Below are 19,411 nucleotides of genomic sequence, written 5' to 3'. Positions count from 1 at the left end.
CAAGTTTGTCAGTGATTCTTGTAAAGCAACATTTTGCCATGAAGGTTTCACCGTAATAGATTTCAGGTGCAGGTGATAATTACACATAGAAAACAACACTGGAAGCTGTATTAAGGTATAAAAACATTACACTACACTACATTTAATTTGCTCAACTCCTTTTCATCTCCTCGTTTTCATCTGGAGACGCTTCTCTAGTAGCCAGAAACACAGGTGGGAATGAAGGACTCAATGATGTGACTTCAAAAATGAACACAACTCATACAAGTGTTGCTATCTGTTTGCAAAAACTGGCTTTTAACAGGGTCAGTTGCCTACTTTCTGCAACTTTATAGGACCCTGAGGAGAGCAGGGAAGATCGCTGCCGACCCCTCCCACCCCGGACACTATGTTTGACCCCCTCCCCTCTGGCAGGAGGCTGCGGTCCATCAGGACCAGAACCTCCCGCCACAAAAACAGTTTCTTCCCCTCTGCAGTCAACCTGACGAACACGGCCAAAGACTTGCACTGATCCCCACCCAACACAAACACAAGTTATACGTTATATTAGCGTACACCGCCCCTGTCCCCCCTGCGTTGCATTAAACCTGAGCTTAACATGAACTCCAGCAGCATCACATATACACCAGCCTCTGATAGTGAAGTGAGTGTCAGCGCTGGACGTCCTGTAAAACTACTCATTCCTGCCTTTTTTAAAGGGTCTATGAGAAGGAGAGACATCCTGCACAGACTGGTCTGTCAGCTGGGGAGTGTGGAGTATATTTGTAATGTTGGACAGATTGATCATTCGGATAAAATGATCACTCGAGGCAGCGCTGGCGCCCTCTACCCTGTAAATGTTGCTGTTCAACAAAAACCAATCCGGGTTCACCGGCGGGTGGTTAGAGCAGATCTGACCAATGTGCTCAGTAATCTTATGGTAGGGTAACTCGAGGTTAAGGAGCTCCACGATGAACTTGTAACCAACCGCGTTTACCGCGCCCACTTGTTGACGTAAAAGTCTTAACAACCGCATGCTTTAAGAAGACTCTTGTTTGCGTTAGCTTGAGTTAGCCGACGTGCATCCTTGTGCTTGGTGCGAGAGGACAAACGTGGGAACAATGGAAAGTGTTCAGCAGTTTCTTCAGGGAGTGGAGTTTGACAACTGGACAGCTGCATTACTGACGGGTGCTGCCTGCGGCGTGGGGGCCCTGGTGGTGCTGGTGCGGAGGTTCGCCGGCCACCAAGAGACGAAGGAAAAGATCCAGAGAGCCAGAAACCGGAGGGATGACAGTCTGCGGCGGGCGGAGCAGGCTGTGCTCCAGTACAAGAAGTCGGTGAGAGCTCGAGGGGAGGGCTTGTCTGTTTGATGAGGAATTTAAAACACACGTACTTACCTGCGTTTAATCCAGACTTGCATACAATGAAGTTTTCGAAAGGAATGACAAATAACTAAATTACAGAATTTGTTGTCAACACGCTTATCTGAGCTTTGGGGGGGAAAAAAAGTCTAGCATGATGCTGCACCTGTTACTATCTGTTCTCTCATCGCAGACATGTTGGTCTGTCATAGCAGGACGGGCTCACCAATAGCATGCTGCTTTTTATAGATGATACCTCGTCACATTTATATTATCAAGTGAGCGAGCTCAATACTACACACTACAGGGTCATGGCTACATTGCCACTTCATCACTTACTGGTATGGCACAAATGACGGCTGCGTTCCATTTAGCTCGGCCAGTTCCAGGGCTCTGGCATTGTGCACGCTCACTCACTGACATGAACTTACTGCGACACCGAATGGAATGGAGCCATCGTTATGCTAGTATTTACACCTGTACCTCTCGTGCCTGTCACACATATGCTGCCTTAATGTGTAGCCTTTAATTTTTCACAGGGGGAATTGAAACATTTGCTATTGACGTTTAAGGGGTCTTTCATTCAGTGTAAGGTAGAAATTGTAAGAAATGTAGTATGTACACAGAGTATTTGTCTGAGGCTAGAATGATTAGTTGATTGACAGAAAAAAATACTGGCAACTGCATTGATCATCAAAATTAGTTTGTTGTTAATTAAAAGAGAAAAAAATGCACCAAATTGACTGGTTCCAGCGGCTCAGATGGTCATGTTCTTCTGCTCTTTGTCCTGTAAGACAGTTAATGCAATATTTTTGGATTTTGAACTCTTGTTTAGACAAAACAAACAATGTAAAGACGTCACCTTTGGCTCCGGCAATTTATAATGGATTTTTACATTCTTTTCTTACATTTTATTGACAAAATGATTAGTTGATTAATGTCAACAATAATCAGCAGATCAGTTGATCAAAATAACAGTTTGTTACGGGCCTATATTTGTCATCTGTGAAGAACCTTTAGCTAATTTTGAAAAGGGATGATTATTACCTAGTGTGTGAACTAATTTTCCACAAATGTGCTGCTGTGTGTGTGTGTGTGTGTGTGTGTTCTAGCATCCAATGACTGACTCTGCTCTCATCTTGACGCTGTCCCTGTCTGAGTTGACAGAGCAACTGCAGGAAGGCTCGCTGAGCCCTGAGGACGTGTTTTACTCTTACATGGAAAAGGTTCAAAACCCACACATAACACAGCTCATTTCTTACATACCAACACAGACAAACATGGGAAAAGGTAATCAATTTGAACTTTCACTTAGAGTCAGCCACATGCAAATCTACTTAATTCCTGTTTGTATGCTGAAACACATCCTTAGTCTTCCGACTGAAACCTTGGTTGCTTGCTGCAACACATTTCTTATTTTATTGACTTACAAGAAAAATGTTTGCATGTACCCTAGTACAGCACCGCACACATTCATTCATTCAAGGCTTTTGGCCCAGGGTAGATTTAATCCGCTGTTACCAAGTAAATATTTATTTACTTGCTACTTCATGTCTTACTAGACTTTCATGTTTTTTTGGTGATAAGGCATAACGTGAACCTGTTTGTGCTGTTTTTTTCTCCTTTTCCCACAGACTCTGGATGTAAACAAAAAGCTGAACTGCTGCACGGGGATTTTGTTGGAGAGTTTTGACCAGCTGAAAACTGTTTCCTCCAACAAGGACGGCCTCTTGTATGGAGTTCCAGTTAGCATCAAAGAAAACATTGCATACAAGGTATTTCGTGGTTCTGTATTACTAGTTTCATTACTGACAGGGTTTCCAAATATGTATGCACTTGTAAAACCATTACAGCGTTCTCAATATAGCTCAGGTTTATGTCTTTGATGTGGTCTTATCTAACACTGCTCTCTTTTTTCATTTTACAACACACACACACAAGAATCACGACTCTTCTTGCGGTGTGATCATTAATTTGGACAAGCCCGTCCAGAAGGACAGCGTGCTTGTTGAAGTTCTGAAGAGACAAGGAGCTATTCCCTTTGTGAAAACCAACTTGCCCCAAGGCCTGTTGAAGTAGGTCATTTCTCAATCAAGTTATCACAACGTTAAGCTGTCTCACAATGTCAAACTGACATTATTGTCACACAGTGCAACACAAAGGGTGATATATGATTTTTATATGTACAAAGGCTGTGGTGCTTGTTGCTTATCTGTGTTTTTGTTTTATTGCCTCATCTCCAGTTATGACTGCAGTAACCCCATCTATGGGCAGACCGTGAACCCCTGTAACCTCCAGAAGACCAGCGGAGGTTCGTCCGGGGGAGAGGGGGCGCTCATTGGGGGAGGAGGCTCTGTGCTTGGTATAGGCAGCGATATAGGGGGTAGCATCCGTATTCCTGCCTCATTCTGTGGCATCTGTGGCTTTAAGCCAACATCAGGTCGTCTAAGGTGAGTGTCTCTGCTTTGGTCAGTTTTATGGATAAAGTTATTCCACTTTTATCTTTGCTTTGTTTACATGTTGTTTTTCTTTGTGTCTTGTGTCAGTGCACAGGGTGTGAGACCCATTTATAGAGGGCAAAAATCAGGTAAGTTACAGTTGCATCGTCATTGCCTACATAATATATGTGTCGCTTGAAAAACGTGGTTACATTTTCTTATCTTTCTTATTAAATTAGTGCTGTCATCTTCTGGACCCATGGCGAGGGATGTGGACAGTCTGGCTCTGTGTATGCAGGCTCTGCTCTGCGACCACATGTTTTCCTTGGACCCCACTGTTCCACCCTTGCCTTTTAATAAGCAGGTTTGTCCACTACAAAAACAAATGAACTGTAAAAATGACAAGTCACCATTTAATGGGGGGTGGGTGGGGGGGGGGGGGGGGGGGGGGTCATAGGTGTCTTATCTTTGACACCTGTGAAATATGGAATGATCCCATTCCTTTACTGTGCTTTAATAGAAGTAAACATAGTAAACAAAATTAAAGCCAAAATTAAAGCCTTAAAAAGCTTCAATCTCCTATTCACAAACTTTTATTAAGTATGTACCAAAAAAGTATCTATTTATGTGCGCTTCCATTCAAATGTCTCCCTACTAATCTTACAGAATGAAAATGTCTTGTCCTTCAGATATACCAGAGCTCCAAACCTCTGAGGATCGGTTACCTAGAAAATGATGGCTACTCATACCCGTCTCCAAGCATGGCCCGAGGCATCAGAGAGGTCAAAGCTTTGTTAGAGCAGGCAGGGCATACTGTAAGACCCCACCACTCACACACACTGTATGATCTACAGCCATGTCAAATATGTGATATGAGCTATATGTTTTTAATACAGTTACTTGTTTCCCTGTCATTTGTGCCTGTAGTTGGTGCCCTACTGTCCTCTGAAGATCAGTCACGTTGCCACTGAACTGTTGGTAAAGGGTGTCTTAGCAGATGGAGCTAACACCCTGCTTCAAAAACTGTGAGTAGAATTCCTTTTAAGATGCCAGTTATTTAATCAGTGTAGTCATCAACCTAATTCATTGAAAGTGTGCGAGAATTAGCATATTTAGGGCCTAAGCACCGAGTGGTGCAAAACCCCAACTGTAATCCAAGAAATTAGTCTTTTTTTCATTTTTAAAAATCAAATACATCTCAGAGGGGCTAGGCCTCCCCGAAAACTCACAAAACCTTTTTTTTTCATCACCTTAATCTGCAGCTCCCCCAGGCTTTATGGAGCTTTATAGTGAGTTTCAGCCAATGTCCGGCCAGCAGTTCTACTGTTTTGGTTCACTCTCACCGCTCTCATAGAATAGTTCTCGGCCACATCAGGCAGCTGTTTTGAGCGAAAAAAACTCACTCCTCAGCTCCAAACAGCAGACAGACACAGTTTGAGACTAGCTGGTGAACTTAGTGAAGCATTTAGCTGCTGATGTTTCCCTCAGAAGTTGGAGGAGACCAAAGCTAAAAAAAGTTATATAAAATATAATATTGGAATATTGGACATTTGTCAGGTGGACAGAAACACGTCTCCAATTGAATGATAATGTTGCTTCGTAACTGCAGGTGTGTAAACAACCAGCTGTTTGCTAACAACTTCTCCATATAGACTGAAAAGGTGATGATACGTCATTGATGGGTCCAGAACTTGGTACTGCTGCCCCCAAGTGGCCAAAAAGCAAGTCCCTGCTTGGAACAAACATTTCATCATTCTTATACTCATTCCAGGGAGTTTGTGAGGAAAAAACTTCACTTTTAAAACATGTATCTGATAGTTGTTTATCATTTCCTCATGTAAAGCCATTTAAAAAAAATTGGACTGTTAGGGTATTCAAAACTGGTTCAGCGTAAGATTCCTAGTTCCTTTAAATAAGAAAATCTGTGACCATTGAACTCTTGATTGGACAGTTAATTGTTTCTCTGACAAAGGTTTAATAAGGTTCATATGACATCTTTATTTCTTCTTCAGTTTCGTGCATGAACATATAGTTGTTCTTGAGTCGCATAAATCATCAACATAAGCCATGCAATTAATGCTTCAGCAAGAAAACAAAATCAAATAATGTGAGGATTTGCAAAACATTACAATACATTCAACTAAAACCAACCAAAATTAATTGTAACTATATAATCTTAAAAACATTAATGATATGCAAACATATTATACTGTCAAACGTTAGGAAAGACACACTAAATATCTCCTTAGGCCATATTCAGAAAATCATGTCAAAAGGACACTAGATGGCAATATGATACTCTGATATGATGAATATCCTTGCATACATTTTGAATCAACCAGCAAAAATGGTGGACAGACAAACCCACAACTGTTCTTCATTTTCACTGTTTTTCATTTTCATTCTGCAAATACTACTGTCTCATAAAATTTAGTTTTGAGATTTTCAAAGGCAATAACTTGTAAACTGTTCAGATTTCAAATACTGAATGTCAATTTCTAAAAATGTCTTTGACGTTTTTGGACATGAGGGCCAATCTTCTTGGGTGCTGGCCTGCTAGCTCCAAGATTACTGGCCGATTAACCTCCATGGTCATCCTTTGTCAGAACAGCCTTGTCTCAACAAGCCCTTTGGTAATACACTGGTGGCCCTGATGTCTCTATGGTGTTTTAATGATAAGATATAATTGATGAAACGTGGATGAAATTATCATTTTATATTTCATATGTTCCTGTGTGTGGGAGCTTCTGGAGGTTTCCTCTATGGTTAAACAGCCTGAATTTGGGACCACTCACTTGAACAAGCTCCCAATTGCCTTTCCAATTGCTTTAATTCCTCCAATTATGACTTCACCAGCTTTTACCAGAGCATACAATGGATTGAAGTCCTCAGCTTCCTTTCTGGACTCCTTTTCATACCTGGTCTGCAACTTTTCTTTTTCCTCTCTCAGTTCTTTCTCATGTTGTTCGGTTATTTTCTTCATCCTATTTGTCATCTCCTCACTCTCTCTCTTTCTCTGTCTTTCTAGCTCTTCCTTCTCCCTCTTTTTCTCCTCATCCATCTCCTGCTTCTCCTTCTTCCTCTCTTCCTCTCTTTCTTTCTTCTCCCTCTCTCTCTCAGCCTGGAGTTGCTCATTCATTTTCCTCAACTGTTCTTGATGTTTTTCCTGAAGTTTCCTTTCCAGTTTCTCTTGTTCTTTTCGTATTTTCTCTTCCTTCTCTTTCAGGATTTGTTGTTTCTTCTCTTCGATTGCCCTCTCGGCCTTTTGGAACATCTCGCTGGTGTAGTGGCTTCCTCCGTTATTCTGGACTATATTTCTGATCTTCTGGATCAGCTCGGTGACCTGAGAGCGATCCTTCAGCTTATTATTGAAGACATGGTACTGGCCGTTACATCTGTCCACAAGTTCTTGAAGGTCTGAGCTTTCATTCAAGAAGTCCTCGATAGTGGTGTCTTCAAGAAGGTCACCATGAGTAAAGAGAACCATGCTGTATCTGTCTGCAGCCTGGCCAAAGATTTCTTGAATCTTTTGCACCGTCTGCTTTTCCTCTTCAGTGTATCTGCCCAGCCTGATGACCACCAGGAACACATGGGGTCCAGGAGCAATATAAGTGATGCACTGGCATATATCTTTAGCTGTTTTATCCATGCCAAACCTGGTGTCAAACAGACCCGGGGTGTCAATGACAGCAACCTGTTGCCCGTCCACCCCAGCTGTGCCCTTCGAGCAGTCTACAGTCATAGACTTTGCACTGAACTTTGATTCAAAGCACTGTCGTCCCAGAATGGTGTTTCCAGTGGCACTCTTCCCAATTCCAGTCTTCCCCACCATCACTATCCTCAGCTCCTTATTATTTGTTCTGTTACGTCCTGTGTAGAAGAATGACACTGAATAAGAATCTACATCAGGTTGAGCATACATTGTACTTAATGCAACTTATAGAAAGATGGGAGAGAAGAAACATCTATTCAGCGTTATATTCTTTTGCAGACTCTCCATTCTCCATGATCTAATGTGGCTTCAGTACTTCTGCACTGTTCAGTTCACCATTTACAGGAAAAGGCAGCAGTTCTTTTAAACTGCCCCCTCTGTCAGCTGAAAGTAGAACTGCATGATGGAAACCACCTGTTCAGACCTCACTGCAGTGTGCATTTTGGGGATTTTGAGCAACTCCCATCCTGTTTTTCGTTTTTTGGTCCATTTGAGGTTGATGTTGAAGGTAACAGTTGTGCACAAAAGCACATGTTGAATACAAACGCAGTATTTTTTAAGATCATAAGAAATATTATATAAAGTGGTAGCGGCACAATGGGAGTTTTGAAAACACTTTTTGCGTCAACATTCATTCAGTGGTTGTTTGTGCTATATCTGAATGAAGTTGAATTATATTAAAATAAATAAATTGTGGGGTCCCTTATAAGCAATATCAAATAGTTAACAGTAGGAAATACCAAAACAGTAAAATACATCCTTTACAAGTATCAAGTAACCTCCCATATGTCAGCAGAGGACTGGTTATGTTGGGGGGCTATAGCCTTGCCCTCTAAGGCTATTGCTAGTGGGATAAAGGCGAAACAGGATGTAGTTTATATATAGTGTCACTGGGTCCGTCTGGTACCACAAACACACACCCACTTCATTAAATGAATCAGTAAGGGATCCATGCTCAGCACAGAAGGATCCCTCATTGTACACTGCAGTGAGGGGGCTTCTCATAAACCTTTTCATTAACAAAATAATATAACCATTTGTTTCTGTTACATCACCCTATACGTCAGAGAAAAGGTTTAGCTGATAGCACAGCTTAATTTAAAAGCGCATCTTCCGAAGCTCCCTCCAAAAGATCATTTACCTACTGACCAAGAAATCATGATTTTTAACTGAACAAATGTCATAAATGTATAAAAGTACTCCAGATTTTTTAGTGAGATTATGATCTTGGAACATAAGGTTAAGTCAGAAATACAAAATAATGAAGTCTCTAGAAGAATCTCTAGAAGTATTTGTCTATAAAAGCTACATTAGTAAATGAGCGTTAAATGAAATTAGATTCAGCCGTGATCCCTGTAGAATAATTGTCTTTTGTATCATGACTTACCTGAGTTGCTGGCCATGTTTGGGTTGTAGTAGTTGCTGGTCCTGTTTGGGTTAAAGAGTTCAGAGTAGATACTGCAGCTGAAGTGAAGATGCAGAGTTCAGAGTGTCTGCTGCAGCTCCTTTTTAAAATGGCCCTATACACCAAACCACACCCACAAATAGCTGCACTGGTTACACAGTGAAAGTGAAAATAAAGCTTCATGTTTTTTTCAGTTACAGAAGTTCAAGACAGAATATTAAGTCTTTGACCATTTTGAATCAATATATCTAGTTGGAAAACAAGAGACACTTTATGCGAAAAATGCCCCACCATAATCACCAAGACAACTACTTATTCTAAATTAATATCTTAAGATATTGTAACATATTTTGTCATCCAAAATCCAATGAGTTCATGTACTCCGTAGAACACAGAATACTTCAAAACCTTTCAAAGTCTTGAGCTTTTTTCCAAAAACGCCTGCATGACCTGGGGTTGGAAATCTCTACTGTTGAGAAAAAAGTCAATATTAAGCATACAGTCATGCTAATTACTTTATGTAATTTTTATGTCCCAGTTATATGTGAAACTTATGTGGAGAAACAAGTTTTTCCTGTTTAGTTTGTCTGTTTATCTGACATATGTATCCATGGCTGATTCATTTCCTGGAAAGTCCCAGTATTTACTGCACACTTCAAACCTTGCTCCACCCTCCCTTGCCATTTACAAGAAATGCCAGCAGTTCAGGAGCCCCAGGCTCAGAAAGCTTTCACACTGCTACAATCCTTGAACATTCCAAGTGGGCTGACCCTGACTTTAACCTAGCGCTTGCTGGCCGAGGTCCAGAGCGTCCACAACATTTGGGCAAAACTGCTTCTTAGTTAAGGCAGCCGGGATATGGAATTCTTTTACCACTGAGTATCAGAGAATGCAGTACTTTTAAGCATTTTAAATGTAGTTTGAAAACATGGTTGAAGGACAATCAGGTCTGTAAGCATTGAACTAAGAGACACTGAATGTGGCCAGCATTGGTACTGAGTTTTTGGTAAATTCTTGTATTGATGAACTGTCTGTTTTGTATTGTGTCTGATTTTTACAAAGTGTAATGTTTTGATTTACCATAACTGATCTTTTATCTCTGTAACCTGTGTCACTAGTGGCCTCCGCTTTCAGGGTTATTTCCTGAAAACACGGGGCTTTAAGGTGCCAGTGTGAAAAGGGGCTAAGTTAGCCCAGGGCTATTCTTAGAATATGAAGTGTGAGTTAAGCAGCTGGCTGCTGCCATTAATATTGGCGCTTCACTTTGATGCCAAGTGAAAATCCAAGCTCACAACCAACTTAACTAGTTAGCTGGCTAAATGAACATAGAGGTCAGTTAATGTGTCTGTACACTGTATTTGTTAGTTCCACTTTAGATTACAGCCCACAGATTACTGTGTTAATATTTTGCACAAATGAAATATCAGTGAAATACTTACTGGGTACCCCTGTAACAAATTTTCCATTTTTAGGGACCTAGAAATAAATTACACTATAAGTACTGCACTCTAAGTCAGTAGTGTTTTCTAATTACCTGATACATACAAGGCCAAAATGTCATGTCAACACTTTCACATAGTACAAAAACAAACAAAAAAACGTTATTATCAACTAGGGCTGCACAATTAATTGAATATTAATCTCGATCACGATTTTAGCTTCCCACAATTAAATGAAGATGATCGACAACGATATTAACATTTAAAATGCGCGCCCTGCTCATATAAAACTCCACTGTTTAGAAGTATTTCGGATTTAAGGCAAGTCGTTCAAGTACCTCACTGAATTCCCATCCATGTCCAGTGTCAACTCATCCCTAGACATCCAGACATCCATAACAGAGACGCTGTACAGCGCGTCACTGTAAAAAGTACAGTTTTATTTTGCTTCCAGGAGATGCACTGTGAGTAGGGACCTTACTTATTTTGATGCGAAGTATGTATACATTAGCAGGAATGTTGCACAACATGGAAGTGACAGAAGTGCTCTGTTTATTTGAATGGGAAAGTGCAATAAAAATATTTTGTCCCTAAAAATAATCGTCATAAATAATCATGATCTCAATATTGATCAAAATAATTGATTATCATTTTGGCCATAATCGTGTAGCCCTTTTATCAACTGTATATAAATTGTGACATATTGGCTTTTAAATGTTTCCTACTGGCTAACATTTTACCTTGTTGATTTCAGTTTTGTCCAGAGGCTTCCAAAAAGGGACCACTTTATTTTACATCTCATGTGTATGTACACAGTAATTGCCATGAAAACGGATGACACCACTTTATTTTCCAGCCAGCACACCACAAACTTACACTAATAAGGGAGCTCTTTCAATGCTTTGTTCTGGTGGTAGTGTACAGCCACTAAAAAGTAACAGCCACAGCCTCAGCTGAAAAATGCATACATACAAATATATGAACATACAGAAAATGAGAAAATATCTTGTGTAGAAGGAAAAATATTCTTCCGGGTCCAATGTGTTCAGTTTCCTGCGTCTTCATTAGAACTCTGGCAGCAGCTTGTTGAATAAGCTGAAGTTGCTTGTTGGAAACAAAAGCAAACCAAATCAGAGAATTGTACAAGGGTCATTCATCTCAGCTTGCTGCAGAGCTCGCCTTTGTAAGATTTCTGTGAACGCTTTCAGTTGTCTTTCACGCTGTTCCTCTAAACTTTTATTCATATTTTCAATCTGCCTCTCTCTTTCCTCTTCCTCTCTCTTCTTTTCTGCTTCTCTTTCCTCCATCTTCCTCATCCTCATCTCCTTTTTACTTATTCTTTCCTTTTCTCTCTCTTCCCTCTCCCTCTCTGTCTCAGCCTGGAGTTGCTCATTCATTTTCTTCATCTCTTTTTCATATTTTTCCTGAAGTTTCCTTTCCAGTTTCTCTTGTTCTTTTCGTATTTTCTCTTCCTTCTCTTTCAGGATTTGTTGTTTCTTCTCTTCGATTGCCCTCTCTGCCTCTTGGAACATCTCGCTGGTGTAGTGGCTTCCTCCGTTATTCTGGACTATATTTCTGATCTTGTGGATCAGCTCGGTGACCTGAGAGCGATCCTTCAGCTTATTATTGAAGACATGGTACTGGCCGTTACATCTGTCCACGAGTTCTTGAAGGTCTGAGCTTTCATTCAAGAAGTCCTCGATAGTGGTGTCTTCAAGAAGGTCACCATGAGTAAAGAGAACCATGCTGTATCTGTCTGCGGCCTGGCCAAAGATTTCTTGAATCTTTTGCACCGTCTGCTTTTCCTCTTCAGTGTATCTGCCCAGCCTGATGACCACCAGGAACACATGGGGTCCAGGAAGAGCAAAAGAGATGCATTGGCTCATATCTTTAGCTGTTTTATCCATGCCAAACCTGGTGTCAAACAGACCCGGGGTGTCAATGACAGCAACCTGTTGCCCATCCACCCCAGCTGTGCCCTTCGAGCAGTCTACAGTCATAGACTTTGCACTGAACTTTGATTCAAAGCACTGTCGTCCCAGAATGGTGTTTCCAGTGGCACTCTTCCCATTCCCAGTCTTCCCCACCATCACTATCCTCAGCTCCTTATTATTTGTTCTGTTACGTCCTGTGTAGAAGTTGAGCATACATTGTACTTAATGCAACTCATAGAAAGATGGGAGAGAAGAAACATCTATTCAGCGTTATATTCTTTTGCAGGCTCTCCATCCGTTTCGCTGATACCACAGCTTAGTTTAAAAGCACATCTTTGAACCTCCCTCCAAAAGAGGACTCAGATTCTTTCGAATAAAATGGCATTCATCTAATCATTTTCCTGCTGACTAAGAAATCATGATTTTTAACTGAACAAATCTCATAAATGTATAAAAGTACTTCAGAGTTTCTAGTCAGATTATGGTCTTGCAACTTAAGGTCAGGTCAGAAATACAAAATAATGAATATGTCTTTGCTGTTCTACCCAGTATAAGTCTATAGAAGTATTATAGGAGCTACAGTAGTACATTAGCGTTACATAAAATTAGATTCAGCTGTGATCACTGTAGAATAATTGTCTTTTGTATCATGACTTACCTGAGTTGCTGGCCATGTTTGGGTTGTAGTAGTTGCTGGTCCTGTTTGGGTTAAAGAGTTCAGAGTGTCTGCTGCAGCTACTTTTGAAAATGGCCCTATACACCAAACCACACCCACAAATATCTGCACTGGTTACACAATGAAAGTGAAAATAAAGCTTCAAGATTGTTTCAGTTACGGAAGGATTTTAGATGAGGGTATAAATTGGAATATATTCAAAACACGATATACAGTCTTTGACCATTTTGAATCAATATATCTAGTGAAAGAACAAGAGACGCTTTATCTGAATAATGCCCCACCATAATCAACATGACATAAGTGATTGGTACGACTTTTATATCCTATTTTTTTTATAGAAAACGGACTATTTATTTTTGGGTAACATAAAAAACATTTCTCAATTAATGATTTTATTAATTCATTCAATTATTGATATTAAAAAAGTCAGGCATAATCCTTCATATGCCAGCAAAAGCTGAGCAAGTGTTTCCAAAGCTCTTTGGTCATACAGGAACTCCTTCACTTTCCCATAAAGAACATACTGTATATTAACAACCTGCTTTCATAAAGAGGAAGTGTCTCTATTCAAAGAAGGTGGCGGTGTGCTATCTCAAATCAAAACATTCCAAGACTCACTGTCGGAGGCCACGAGACCTCAGAAAAGAAAAAAAACAAGGTCAGTAGCAGTATTGCCTGCAGGAGCTGTAATCAGTCAAACTGCAGATACAGAGAGCTTTACATTTTTTCTAGTGTTTTCTGTTCAAGGCTGTCAACCCACAAGGAAGGGCTGCCTTCCCCAGAGGAATTCTGACCTGCAGGCACACCTAGTCAGCATGCTGCTTATGCCTTCAGATAACTCCACACTTCAACAGCTGTTCACTCCTCCCTCCACCATTTACAAGAAATGGCAGCTGTTCTTTCACACTGCAGAAATGAAAGTGAAACTACATTTGCTTATTGTGTTAGACTGAGGCTGTTAGTGAAAGTAAACATGTTTTGCAGAGTTGTTGACAGCTGACCTGTTGGGTGTGGTATGGGGGCTCGATAGTGATGATAAATGTAAATAAATTCGGTACACACATTTACTGTATGTTCCCCTCAGCATTAATTGCAAAAACTTTGGTGATCACCTAACTTTTCATCTAGCTCCATCATCAGGTCAAATTTTCAGTTTGTCCAATACTTTAGATTATGACCAAATACCATGCAAAACTAAGATGTCGAACATGGTAAACATACCTTGTAAACATAAGCATATTAGCATGGTGATGTTAGCATTTAGCTCAAAGCTCTGCTGTGCAGCCTCATGGAGCTATAATATATTTTTTTGCTATGTTCTGAAACTTTATTATAACAGTCTAACTATTACAATAAACTATATTACATATATTCCTTTGAAAAGATAGTTCTGTTGTTTGCCAATGATCCCTCATTGTTTCTGTTTTAGGGAGGGGGGCCCTGTGGACCCCTGTCTCAGAGCACAGGTTGTCCCTTACCGTCTTCCTAGGTGGTTGAAGAAAACCCTCTCATTCCTCCTCAAGCCCCTGGTGAGTTATCTCCTGCTGTGACAGACATGCATAAATAAAGAAAATAAAATCCTCAGTGACGTTGAGCATGATTTTGGCTTGAAAATGACCATGGCAGTTATATGAATAAAAACAGTTACTGTGTGATTTGATTTGATTTGTATTATGTGGTGCTTGTCTTTTGCAGTCTCCTCGTGGTTCTGCCATCTTGAGTGCTGTCTCTGGACTTGGGTGAGAAAGTAATTTTGAAGTTGACAGGTTGTGCTTGAAGTTTTGTTACATAATCACCCACTGCATGTAATGAGCAAAACTCCAAAACATACTGATTCTTTTTCTGCCTTTTTTTTTTTAGATCCATTGCAGATCTGTGGAAGCAACATGCTGCTGTTGAGGTACTGTTAGCTGTCAGCTAATGATGATGCTTATGCATGTATGAATGCATACAGGGGAATTTTAATTCTCTTGTGTTTTTATTAGGACTACATTTCTGAAACGATAGCAGATTGGAGAAGATGCAACATAGATGTGCTGCTGTGCCCTGTGATCGGACCAGCCTACAACTTCTTATACTGCAGCAAGAATACCCGTACGGTAACCTGAGCAGCTATGTGTGTGTAATTCCTGAAAGGGCAGTGTGAATGATTAGAGAGAGGTACGAGATATAATAGTGTCCATCCATCAATCCCTCTGTTTTCTATAAGCTGTCATGTTCAGTATGCAATGTGTGTTGTGAACACAAGATATTAGTCAGAGTTCTTTTGTCTGTGCTGATAGTTTCCATAAATCATGGATAGCTGTACACCATAAAAACATATTGTCCGGGCCGTACTGCTATAATGTTCTTTATATTTGACATTTAAATTAAAATCAGCTGTATTTAACGTTTAATCCTCAGGGGACACTGATACAGTGCCTCCCTTCCTTCTTTCATCACCTTTCCTTTGAATATTTTCTCCCACATTGCATAAAGGAATCTGACTTAATTCTTTGCCAAAAATCGCTTTATCACAGCACTGTACATCGTCATACTCATGATTACCGTACAGAACAGCAATACTATGACTATTATGAAACCCAGTATAACTCAGTGTTTCAATTTTCTGTTCCCAGAGGTTGCCACTTACACGATGCTTTACAATCTCCTCAACTTTCCTGCTGGTGTTGTTCCTGTTTCCACGGTGACGGCAGAGGATGAGGAGGAACTCAAGCACTGTAAGGGCATTTATCACGACTACTGGGAGAAGCTCTTCAAAGAGGTAAGACACACGTGACAGTGAGAGGTGACTGATGCCAAATGATTTAAATAATGATAATGCTTAATAATGATAAAACAATAATAAGGTTCCTGTGTATCCACCCAAACTTCAGTGTCAGACAATTTTAGTGACTCTCTTAAAACAGTAGTTCCACAGTTGTTCAGTAGGTGGAGGCAGAAGACTGTGGTGGTTCTGGTTGCCGAATGTTGACTGACTGGATCCTGTGTTTGTGTTCAGGCTGTGACTGGAGGCGAGGGTCTGCCCGTTGCGGTTCAGTGTGTCGCCCTGCCGTGGCAGGATGAGCTCTGTCTGCGCTTCATGAAGGAGGTGGAACAACTGGTCAAACAGAGCAGAAAGTAAGGCCCGGAGGCCACAGGTGTGGCAGCTAACATCAGGGGCTACAGGTTAAATTTGCTGTAAATTATTGATGATGAAGATGCTCTTTTAAGTAGCTGCACAAAACACAACACCTGTTAACCACACAAAATAAAATATATTAAATTTGACTAAAAGTTAAGACAATTAACATTGATTTTAAAAAAGGTAATTATTTGAAAATCTTTAATATTTTGAGTTTCACTATTTTGCTCTACAAGGAAACTTGCATGCTAATTTGTCAAATATCGATTATCTGCATTTAAGCTCCTACATTAACTGTTGAACTGTTGAGGGTAATATTCATGGTTACTGATTACTGAAGGTTCACTTCTTTTCTGTATTTGTTCGCTTGTTTTTAATTCATTCATTGACAAACCTTGTGATTTTGAAATTTAAATTTGTATTGTACTAACATATAAACGCAGACATTTTTTGCTTTTGTTAAACCTTTTGCTTATTGAATTAAGTCTAACTGACACTGACAGGCCAGATTTTTTGATTTTTTGATCTTTATGGGTTTTATTTCTTTTTTCAAAATTCAGCATCCTCTTTGGACATTAGTAGGTGTGAAATAAGCCAAGTCTTTGTTCTGTTTTGCCACTCCTGGCATTGTTTAATATTTCATGCAATATAGCATGAAGAGGAACTACATGCTTTAGAACAAATTTAATTCACGTCACCATTAGGCAAATAGGCACCGCAACCACATGCGAAAAATGTTGAAAATTAGGAATTATAATGAATATGGAAAATAATATTGTCTCCTTAATCATATTTGTCTCTCTACAAGAACTGTACGCTTTCCTGATATGATGACTGAGAGTACAATAAAGTATCCAATTTCTCATAGAGGAACCACTGCTGTTATTTGTTACAATAGAAATGTTGAAATTTGTTTTCAGGTGTTGGTACAAGTCAACAGTAACGCGTTCTAAACAGGTAAGACGCGATCCTTCCTCTGCTCATTTGTGTCATCAGTCATGATGCATTTTGTGATGTGGCCTTTTGATTTGATATTTACAGCTTTTAAAACCTGTGCAGTAAACCCGTTTTTGTTGTTGAATATTTAATGAACTGAGTTTATAAAGTGTATTGCACCTTCAAGGCATCAAGCAGCAAGGCATCTTTCTTTACCTTCTTCTTCTTCTTCTTCATCCTCCACCTCTCCCTCTCCATCACTGTGCCACAGATGAGCGCAGATCATTTTCACTCTTATTGTGAGTGATTGTTGCACTCATGCCATAACAGGAAACAGAAACGAGATAAAGGAGACTAATGACACATGGCGCCTCCATCTACATGGCCAGTGCACCATGTCGTCATATTGTGATTACCCTGTGCTATTGTAAATATGTGTTTCTGTTGGGTTTACATAAATTTACATATGTTTTAAAATTCTCCTGGGATGGGAAACCATTAGGGACAATGTTAGTGTTTTCCATTTCAATCGCCCACGTTTGCACTGCTGTCTCATTGAATGGAAATGGCCGTGTGCGTGTGGTAGAGGAAGGAGGGCACATTAGGCGAGGAGGAGAGCTGGAATTGAGAGGTTGTTCTTAGCATTATCTGTGGCACATAGAGAGAGAGTGTGTGGCTCTCACTGTGCCACTCAGTCAGGGAGCATTAAGCTTTAAGAGGCAGTGAAGAGACTCAGGTCTTCAGAGGGAACTTGACATTGTTCATAAATCCCTCAGGATCTGAGACAGAAGCAATGACAAATACGCGCACACACATGCACAAAGTCAGCCTTCAAATTGGCCCATAAAATACATTTGCCAATTACAATTTGGCAGTCGTGCGTATTATTTTATACATATTCAAATCAATTTAAACGTTATTTTTATACTGTAGCACTAAAGACATCATAGAAGATCAAAGCACAAGTGATCTAGTGCAAATGAATATTTATCAGCTTGCCCAATATAGCTGTGTCAACAAAATGGCCATATTTAAAAGAAAAATGGTGCCTATCTAAACTCCATTTAACCCTAACATTATCTTATTTCATTTACACAATACACAATACTATACAAGTACACATACATGTAACTTTTTGTGACAAACACCAAGCATTTACATTTTAATAAATGTATTGATTTGTATTTGTGCACTATATATTTGAGTGTGTGAATGGTGCATGTGTGCGTAAAAGATCAAAAATACTATTACCATGTATTTATTAAACACAAGGTATTAGTGTTTCAAACTCACACAGCTGTCGTGACATTTAGCAAGTTGTGACATTTAAACTACAGACGAAAGCTCTCCATATTTGTTATAGTCACATCAAACTCTTCATAATTCATGACAAACTTAAGTGTTTATGTTCCATTAGTGATTTCAACAACAAATCAGCTGGCTCCATGTAATGTGAAAGCGTCTGTACTACTGCTGATCCCACTTATAATCAACAGCAACTTTTAGCTACAGGTCGGTATACGAGACTACTTGTTCTATCATTGACATATGTGATATAAAACCTTATCAGTATAATCTGTATTTGTAATAAAACTTTCTAAATGTCATGATGTAGCCATGATGCTATAAATAAAAGTGATCCAGGATTTAACATCAGAAAGTGAGACGTTATAACGAAAGAGTTTTAGAAGTTAGATGTAGAGAGCATCTGGCCAAAGCTCAGCCTGTTGTAATCATACAGCAGAACCATCCAACAGCCCTGGCAGGCCAAGGTGCTCTTCTCATGTAACGTCTCATTAATAAGAGCAGCAAACACCTCATTTACAGGAACCTTAGGCTATAAGATCAGGTACTTTAAAAGCCATCCGAACACATTCAGACCATGCCTGTGTGCCAGCAAATAAAACACCTTGATATCGCCCCAACTAAACTAGGATGATTCTGTCTTAATGTCCCATTTCAGGGACCAAGGAGCCCATAGTCTTTATGGCTCCACAGAATTGCAGGTAGTAATGTTTGACACAGCAGGGCTCCTGCCTTTCAGATGATCAAAGTGACAAGTTCAGCCTGCAACCAGAGCCACTTACAGGAGACATCAAGAAGCAGCAAGATTGGCAGCTTTTAGGTCTTTGGTCCATTTCATCAGCCATTACTACCAGCAGAGGCGACGTGCTGTGGAGGACGAGTGGGAGGAGGGGAAGGCAGATTAACAGACAGCTGATACAGGTGTATAGGCGGTATCAAACAGCAGCTCTGTCAATACAGCAGGCTCCAAATTTCTTCAGAAGGGGCTGGGATCCCCAAAGTATGCCCACCGATTTCTCTATGACAGGATTAACTGGGAGCTCCGTATGATTTTCTCAGATTCTGTGACTCAACAATTCAGTGATCCACATTCTATCGG

The 19,411-nt window shown here is 40.1% G+C and overlaps 3 protein-coding genes across 4 annotated transcripts; 1 reads left to right on the top strand and 2 right to left on the bottom strand.

Moving 5' to 3' along the window:
• The first annotated feature begins 1,100 nt into the window (after window positions 1-1,100).
• On the top strand, window positions 1,101-16,178 carry faah (fatty acid amide hydrolase). The gene is made up of 15 exons (XM_070908331.1): window positions 1,101-1,316; window positions 2,453-2,566; window positions 2,975-3,115; window positions 3,282-3,415; window positions 3,584-3,790; window positions 3,887-3,927; window positions 4,018-4,142; window positions 4,468-4,593; window positions 4,706-4,803; window positions 14,377-14,476; window positions 14,643-14,686; window positions 14,808-14,847; window positions 14,933-15,041; window positions 15,566-15,711; window positions 15,949-16,178. The coding sequence occupies exons 1-15, from the start codon at window positions 1,101-1,103 to the stop codon at window positions 16,069-16,071; spliced, it is 1,764 nt and encodes a 587-aa protein (XP_070764432.1). The 3' UTR covers window positions 16,072-16,178.
• LOC139287351 (GTPase IMAP family member 9-like) lies at window positions 5,734-8,999 on the bottom strand. Its single transcript, XM_070908332.1, has 2 exons — window positions 8,878-8,999; window positions 5,734-7,648 (listed from the first exon to the last, which is right to left on the bottom strand). Exons 1-2 carry the CDS (start codon window positions 8,891-8,893, stop codon window positions 6,570-6,572), a joined length of 1,095 nt encoding a protein of 364 aa, XP_070764433.1. The 5' UTR covers window positions 8,894-8,999; the 3' UTR covers window positions 5,734-6,569.
• On the bottom strand, window positions 11,120-17,531 carry LOC139287352 (GTPase IMAP family member 9-like). Of its 2 annotated transcripts, none has more exons than XM_070908334.1 (2): window positions 17,504-17,531; window positions 11,120-12,462 (listed from the first exon to the last, which is right to left on the bottom strand). In XM_070908334.1, exons 1-2 carry the CDS (start codon window positions 17,529-17,531, stop codon window positions 11,465-11,467), a joined length of 1,026 nt encoding a protein of 341 aa, XP_070764435.1. In that variant the 3' UTR covers window positions 11,120-11,464. The 2 variants fall into 2 exon arrangements, with proteins under 2 accessions (XP_070764435.1, XP_070764434.1); XM_070908333.1 differs by lacking the exon at window positions 17,504-17,531 and adding an exon at window positions 12,927-12,999.
• Between the last annotated feature and the right edge of the window lie 1,880 nt (window positions 17,532-19,411).

Source organism: Enoplosus armatus, chromosome 7 (assembly GCF_043641665.1).
Source record: "Enoplosus armatus isolate fEnoArm2 chromosome 7, fEnoArm2.hap1, whole genome shotgun sequence".
NCBI lineage: Eukaryota > Metazoa > Chordata > Actinopteri > Centrarchiformes > Enoplosidae > Enoplosus > Enoplosus armatus.
This window is presented reverse-complemented; position numbering and strand designations above follow the sequence as displayed.